This window comes from Saccopteryx leptura, chromosome 9, assembly GCF_036850995.1.
Source record: "Saccopteryx leptura isolate mSacLep1 chromosome 9, mSacLep1_pri_phased_curated, whole genome shotgun sequence".
NCBI lineage: Eukaryota > Metazoa > Chordata > Mammalia > Chiroptera > Emballonuridae > Saccopteryx > Saccopteryx leptura.
Genome location: NC_089511.1, coordinates 69,686,665 through 69,695,196, shown reverse-complemented (window position 1 = coordinate 69,695,196; position 8,532 = coordinate 69,686,665). Strand labels below are relative to the sequence as shown.

The following is an 8,532-nucleotide window of genomic DNA, read 5'->3' as shown; positions in this document are numbered from 1 at the left end:
AGCTCTGAAGGCAGGGAAATCTTGATTCCACTTCATTTCTTTCCTTGAACTTTTCAGAAAAAAACACCAAAGCCATTTTATTTTTGACTTGTACCAAATTGAGGTAATAAATACCTTATGGATGATGAAATCATTTTCTGAGTTATCCTTACTACCAAGGGGCCTTCATTTGACTCTTTAAATTCTAATTAGAAAAAATAATTACACAGTGACATGAAAATCTGCTCTCTGGGCCCCTGTGATTGCAATGACTTCTACAGTGTCTACCACTGCAGTGAGACCCCTACCATGTTACCTTATTTCACAAATCTCGTCATAAATTTCTACAAAAGATCAAAACTCACAATTGTACTAAACCTAGACAGAAAAAGATTTCCATGCATTAAAAAGTTGTGAAATAGAAGGTAGCTATATATATTACTGAAGGACAATAGCTACCAATTTACTTGGCACATTCAAAAGAAATGCTGTACCAACTATTGGTGGAATTTGTCATGCAATGTCAAAACTTTGTCCCAGATAAAACTTTCAATATAATATTTTAAAAAGACTAAACTTGAATCGTTTGGGGTTATTTCATACATGCTTTCATGAAATAAATGATAATCAGCAGGAATCCATGGAATAACATCAGAAAGTAGAAAGTTACTTCATGTGAATTGTCACTATTTCATTTATACAAGGATATGCATTCAATTAAGCATGTATTGGGGTTATGTCCTAAGTAAATTGCTTATGGTTCTAAACTAGTAAAATTCTACATTTAACAAATGAAATTATTTCATCCACATGCAGATTGCATCAAGATGTTGGAAAGTTATTTAAGATGCAAACATCTTATTAATGTGTTGCAAAAATTAACCTACAACTGTACATTTTCAGTTAGGCTCACTTTCCAATAATGTATTTCAGTGATTTTCAACATTTTTCCTCTCATGGCACAACAAAAAATGTTTTTATTTATTTATTATTTTTTTTAAAATTTATTCATTTTAGAGAGGAGAGGGAGAGACAGAGAGAGAGAAGTGGGGGAGGAGCTGGAAGCATCAACTCCCACATGTGCCTTGACTAGGCATGCCCAGGATTTCGAACCGGCGACCTCAGCATTTCCAGGTGAACGCTTTATTCGCTGCGCCACCACAGGTCAGGCTTTTTTTATTTATTTTTAAAATTTTTTCATAAGTGAGTAGCAGGGAGGCAGAGACAAACTCCGGCATGTGCCCTAAATGAGATCCACCTGGCAAGCCCCCTATGGAGCGATGCTCGCCCATCTGGGGTGTTGCTTCATTGTTCAGCAGCCAAGCTGACTTAGTGCCTGAGACAAGGCCACCGAGCCATCCTCAGCACCTGGGGCCAACAGTTATGGCTCTAGGAGAGAAAAAGATACAGAGATAGAAGGGAGAGCGGGAAGGGGTGGAAAAGCAGATGGTTGATGATTCTGTTATGTCCTGGCGGGGAATTGAGCCCGGGACATCCACCCGGCTGGCCAACACTTCTGCTGAGCCAACTGGCCAGGGCCAAAACACAGTTTTCTGACCAAAAAATTAGTGTAATTTTGACTCATGTAATTTTGTGTTGGCTGTTGCCTATTTTTAATTTGACAATCTAAGGGAAAAGAGGTCAGTGCATCTGACTAAAAAATCAGGTATGGCATGTTTACAAAATTCATTAAACCGTTTGAAAATCACTGGTATATTTCAATTAAGTTTATGACATGATATATTTGGTATTTTGTGGATGAATTGGAAAGACAATGTAGGTGTGGCTGACAAGAGAAAAAAATTCAATAGTAGTCTAGGAGCCATTAGAAATGGGATTTTGAAGGGCAGCATATTTTGTAAGAGTCTAAAATAGGCAGGAGTTATTCTCCCATCATACATAATTTGGGAGTCATGTATCAGTGAGTTCAATTTGTATACCATGAGCAAAGGAAGAAGATTGAAAACCCAATTTGAATACTACAAAACAGGTGAAACAAGTGATCATTACAGTAAAATATAACAGAAGTGTAGAAATAATATTAGATGACCAGTTTTCTGAGTAAAAATGTCATTTCAAACAAATTTATTTCCTTGCTTCATGAAAAGAGCATTCTAACAGCAGTGTAGCCAGCATACAATCACAATGCTGCAGAACATTAAATAAGCATGAACTTTTAAAAAATTTTACAGGGCACACATGGATGGTAAACGGTTAAACTTATAAAAGAGTACAACAATGCAGAAATTGTGTGTGGTTTCCATCAAGGGGTTATCAGTTGAGCAGGCCAGTCATGGTGTTATTTATAACAGAATGGAGATAGTTTTTAGTTGAAACTGTATATTTTCATGTACTTGTTTTGGTAAACTGCAACTAACTTGAAAAATTTCAATATTCCACTAAATCAACATTGGTGCTTCAAGTTTAGCTTGTTAAAGGAAGTTATTTAAAATCAGTTGATACGTCTGAATTGCTGCAGATATATCACAATGGATTGTTTTGAAGGAAATGTGCTATTTCTTTGAAAAATATGTGTGAGAGTATCTTCTAGGATTTTAATTCTTCAAGTTTACTGTCATGGGTAGTGACTAAAATAAAAAACAAAATATAATACTTAAATTCTGCAGACATTCAATAGGTGTTGAATGGAAGAATGGATGGATGGGTAGGTAAAGGATCTTAAAGCTTTATCCATTAAATCTGGTGAGAAAATAATTTTTAGTGGGAGCTAAAGCTTAAAACCTAAAAGAAAGTATCACAAGGGTGTATTCCTGATAGTCTAATACTAGTAAATATCTTATTTGAGCAACTGAAACAATGAACACTTATTTATATACTTATATGTATAAGAAACCTTGGGCTCACAAAAATATACATGTTTTAAAACAGAAATCTAAGGCACACAAAATACTAAAACAAGTCAATGAATTACCCTTTTTACATATTCAAAAACAGAAATCTACTTGTACAAGATGATGGTGTGTATACCAATGGACATTGTGTTATTTACAATCCCTTCATATTCCTTTACTCTGATTAGTCAAAAGCTTGAAACTGATACTTTGCACCATATATTATTTTAATATGTTATAATGAGTTTTTCTTTAGAGAGCTTACTGGAACTGTTTGCTTTTGCACCAAAATTGTGAGTGTTAGCTGTTATGGGCTTCTGATGGCATTTCCAGGGGAGAAGCACCATTTGGTTTTCCATACTCCCAAGGAATCTGAGACTGAATGTTATAGCACCTCTGCATTTTAACAGAATCAAGTATTTCATTGAAGTTTTTTCTTGTTCTAAAGATTTGTTTTGGGGAATCCCTTTTGTTTTGCTGTGAATCAATAAAATAATACAAAAAATAATGGGAGGACCAAAATAAATGAAATGCCGATTTTCTTGTTATCCAGAACATAGGCAATTATCTTAGGAGATGAGTTATCATTTTCCAAACTAATATGCTTAAAATACTTTGGATTAGTTCTTAATGGGTAGAACTATATTTTATAATACCATTCCTACTGTTTGGGATGTGTGATAATAAGGAATTTGTTTTCAAAACATTTTTATAGAAATTTAATTCTTATTCTGTACCAGAACCACATTCAGAACAAATAAGGCAATTTGGGATGGGTAGGGTTCTCACTACTTAGTTTTTGTACTTTATTACCTTGAAACTTTGGAAGCATTTGACTCTTCTGAATTCTATTACGTCCTATCTCCTTTTGAAAACATCTTTAATGGATTATATTGAGAAAGCTACACTGAACGTAAATTGTGGCCCATGTTGCTCAATAAATCAAGAGACCACTGTTACTTAGTTCCTAAGAAAATGTTAATCAGTATTGGTGATAAGCTTTCAAATTTCAATTTTAGAGATAATTAACAATTTTTGCATGATCTAACTTTTATATAAGTAGCTAAATATTTGAATGAGAAAGAACACATTAAAAAAACACAAACCATATACATGATTAGAATACATATTGCAGTTAATAGGATGGAACTCTACACAGCAAGAATAAATGATTTCTTTTGTATGCAAATATGCACAAACAATAGACAATAGAATTCTTATACTATGCTATTTCAAGTTACTTTTAAAAATAGAAAGTGCTTTTAAAATATATATTTACAATTTATGAACAGCCTCCAACCATTACTAACAATAATGAATTATTTTATACAGGAGAGATACTTGAAGAGAGAAAACACTTCATTGGTTTATTTCAAAGGAATATGCCTATTTTCTAGCAATGATTGGAAGATGTTGGAACAATGGCACCATGAAACAATAATTCAGCTTATGTTTAACTGTGTCGATGTGGTTAAGCACCAGGAGCTGTGTAGAGTTAACACTGTGTATCTTGATTCTACATCATAGCACATTACCTGTTAAAATCCTCTAAAAATGACTCTTGTTTCATAGTAAACAGACTTAATTTAAAGCACCAAACTGAGTAATTCTATCAAGGTTAACACCTAACCAAAACATTTCTTTGTGTATTTAAAACTATAAAACTTTTATTTTTGCTTAAAATGTGCACCTTCTACCAATTGTCAAAATATAGTCACAGTTAAGAAATTCCCACCCTATTTTTTTTTTACTTCAGCCTTCAAATGGGTGAGATGAAGATATAGTAAACGACAACATGACTTTCTTTTAACAGCACCTTGAAAAAATACACTGCACTAGCAAAGGCATTAAGAAGGGGAGAAAAGCTTTCAGACCCAGTGGTTATAGGGCCCTGCAACATGTGTGAGAGCATAAGGGGACACAGTGACAACATTGTCATGGGTTAATGTTAATGCTTTATGAGAAGGAATTTGGTTCAATTCATTAACTTCAGGGGACAGATTCGAACCCTCATTAGCTGCCTGATCTTTCTGCTCTAATGCCTTAATTTTCCTATTCTTAGCTTCTTTAGCCTCAAACTTAATCCTGTTTAATTCAAAACCATGTTGGGGCTTATTTAGGTTTTTGTGCTGGTAGAAGACAAGGGAGAGGCGTGTTGGATGATTCCGGTTTGGTTCTTTGACAGGAGTCGTAGCATGAAGCTCTCGCCGGGCACACTCAATCAAAATAGAGCCATGAGCAGGAGCTATTGCCACCCCACCGATATTGGCATCCAAGAAGATGTGCTCACTGTCTGACCAATACTCATCAATGTGGGGCAATTTCTCCTCAGCAGGTGACAGGGGGTCATCTGATAGGGGGTCATCTGATAGAGGCTCATCTGCTTCAGAATGGTGCTCATCTTCTTCCACCAGAGAGGAAGCAAGTTCAGGAGGAGAGGTGATGAGTAGGGGCTGCTGGTTTGGCTGATTAGAAGTTAGCTGCTCAGATGGACCAGTGGGAGGCTCAGAATAAACCAGGGAATCTGACATGGGAGTAGACAAGGTGGAAAGAGGGCTCACTTCACCAGGCTGTGCAATTCCAGCGCATTCCCCAGCAGCAGCATTAGCACCGCTGTGTCTCGCAGAAGGCATTGTGCAGTGGGGATTGCTACTTCTTTCTGAAAACCCGTAAGAAACTGACGCATTGTTCTTAAAAGGTATTGTGGTCGAAGCATTCTTGGGGGACCAGGAGAAGCCTGGAGGTAAGTTTGCCTCTTTCACTGGGTGAGGAATGGATGGGGTCAGTGAGTAGGTTTTAGTGTTGTCCGAACCTTTGAAGATAAAATTGGGTTCATTTTCACTTTTAATTTCAGGTTGCAAGGTCTCAGTTTTATTCCCTAAACAGAGAAAAGGACACCAAATGTGATGATAAGTACAAACTACTTTTGGTAGTTGTCTTTAAAGAGTACTGTAAAAAGAATAATATAACAAAACTGATGATGGCAATGTTGGACAGTTCTGTTGCATTTACTTTAAGTCAAATATACACGATTTGTTGTTTTGCTAGCTTTTTCACACAATTCTTTTTCCCCCCACCCCCCCCACAATAATTCTTCACTTTCAAAATAATCATAAGTAAGTACAGATAGTTAACCAAAAGAATGTCTACTGTGTAAAATAGTAAAATATCAGAAATGACCTAATCAGCTATTAAGTATCTATTGAAACCATAAATTGGAAAATAATGCAGGTGATAATATGATGATATAGAGCAGTACCTAACTGCACCAAAGACATATTTATATGGATTTTAGGCATTGCATAATCTCATTATTTAAAAAGTAAAAATAAGTAATAGTGTATAAATATTTCTGGGCAATGAAAGCATAACTGGCAAAGTTAATTATTAGCAAAGGGAAGTCACATAAAAAATGTTAGTTGAAAACAAGCCATTTGTAACCCTTAAAAACATGCATCTAAGTTTGTTTCTCACTGAGTAGGGTAGATAATTATTATCACACTGGCACATGTGAATAACAGCTCTGATACACTAACATAAATATTCTTGTTGAGGACATTTTCCTTGTTTCAAAGTTTTTAAACATTTTTGGAAATGCAAAAACAGTGAATTGTAGGGCCAAGAAATAGTAAAGTGATCATTCTTAAAAATAATTAACAATATAATAGCAAACATCTAATTCAGGAAATCTGCCATTTTCCCGTAGACAAGACAACCTAGAGATATATTGGTTCTCATTTCTAAAGACATCTTATACAGAGGACCCATGGCATGGCACATCAATGCAACGCCTTGTCTATGGCTGCATCTATTACTATAGAGGTTTAGTTGACAACAAGTATAAATCATGGGAAAGAAAGATTAAAATAGTGATGAATCTTTCATTGAGCTGAATAAAACTAAAAAAGAAAGATTTTATGGGTAAGATACAAAGAGGTCAAGAGGTTATGAATCAAATACTGTATATATGGATATTAATAAGGTATATATTATTTTTAAAAATAGCATGTAAAAATATCATCTATTGGGAAATGACACAAAGATGAAAATGATGATTGTTCTTCACAAGCAGTATGTAACCAGTTATGTGAATCTTAAAATAAACAATTAAAATCTGTAAAATGGAACTATAGGCAGAAAGGAATGATACTTCTCTCTTCCTTTCCTCTTCATTAACCCTTTATTGAATCTTCCCCAGTATTATATTAATGTCTCCACTGTCATTTCTCTCATCTTAAAAAAGCAAATAAAAAACTTTTCCTACAAATATAAAGACCAAAGAATTTAAGGAATACCCTCTAACTCTAAGTTTTAATGTCAGTATAAATTCATGGTGTGTGTATGTGTGGTATTTTTTTTTTCCTGGTTCTTTGGAGAAATTGCTGATTTTAGATATGGGGCAGGATTATATAAGATGAGCCTGGAACATATCAGAACAGAAGCTATCCAAGACAATTGGGATCATGAAAAAAAATTCAGAAGCCAGCTTGAGGAGTTTCTACCAACTAAAGATGGACAATTTAAGGATTCTTTTTCATTTCTTTTTTTAAATTTAGTTTAAATATTTTACATGAAGTTGAAATATAAACTATGTTTAAAAAAAAAACAAAAAACGAGATTAGCCTGGTCTGTGGTGGCACAGTGGTTAAAGTGTCAACCTGAAATGCTGAGGTCACCAGTTTAAAGCCCTGGGCTTTCCTGGTCAAGGCACATATGACAAGCAATCGCTGAACAACAAAGGGAAGCAGCTATGAGTTGATACTTCTCGCTCCCCTACCCCACTCTCTCCTCTCTCTGTAAAATGAATAAATAAAACCTTAAAATGAAAACACAAAAAACCCATGAGATCTAAATGATACTAAATTTTAAAAAAATTGACCACATTAAAAGATGCTTGGGAACTAACCTGCATTCTGAAAACTAGTGAATAAAAACAAATAGCTAATCATTTATTCCAATTTCCCTGAATGACCCATAATTCAGAATTAACAAATTATTGATAAGGACAATATTTCTTTTTCAAAGATAACTAACAAATGGGAATAAAATGACAGACCTTGTTATTAATGAAATAAACAATATAGAGTATGAATGTATTTAAAGTCACTAGGTAAAAAGATGATAGGGAACAATTTAATCAGTGAATTAGGTAGACAACACTTGACCCATGAATGAGGTTCATCACAAAAAGATACACCATCATATACTATGTTTATCCTAATGTGACAAAACATAAATTTAAGAATCACAGATGGTGTTCTGGACATACTACTTTTTTTAAATCGAAGCTGAATTTGTCTCTACAGGACAATGGTTTTTGCTAAAATGATAAAAGAAAAAAAGAGAAAAAGAAGGAAAAAACAAGCTTTAAATTAAAAAAATAAAAAGATATAGAAGACATATCAACTAAATATAATGTGTGACCTTGTTTGGATACTGATTTAAACTAACTGAATGTAAAAAATAAAAACTAGGAGACCAATGAAACAATTTGAACATTGAATGGTAATAAGGCTTTTTAGATTCCGTTTGTTTTAGGCATTGTTGTTGTAAAACTTCCTTATCTTTTTGTGACCTATTCTATTGAATCAACGGTTAATGGGATACAACTTCTGCAATTTGTTATAAAAAATAATTAAAGGTTGGGGCCTGGGTTAGGGTATAGATGAAATAAGAATGGCTATGTATTGAAAAAATTTTA

At 34.2% G+C, this 8,532-nt stretch overlaps 1 protein-coding gene across 3 annotated transcripts in view; it reads right to left on the bottom strand.

The window, feature by feature from the left end:
- Positions 1-1,668: 1,668 nt before the first annotated feature.
- Positions 1,669-8,532, bottom strand: part of TET1 (tet methylcytosine dioxygenase 1) — a 169,359-nt gene continuing 162,495 nt past the window's right edge. For all 3 annotated transcript variants that reach the window (XM_066348947.1, XM_066348948.1, XM_066348949.1), the window contains one exon: positions 1,669-5,709. In XM_066348947.1, coding sequence (XP_066205044.1) covers positions 4,700-5,709 — 1,010 coding nt within the window. In that variant the 3' untranslated portion in view covers positions 1,669-4,699. The remainder of the gene's footprint in view (positions 5,710-8,532) is intronic.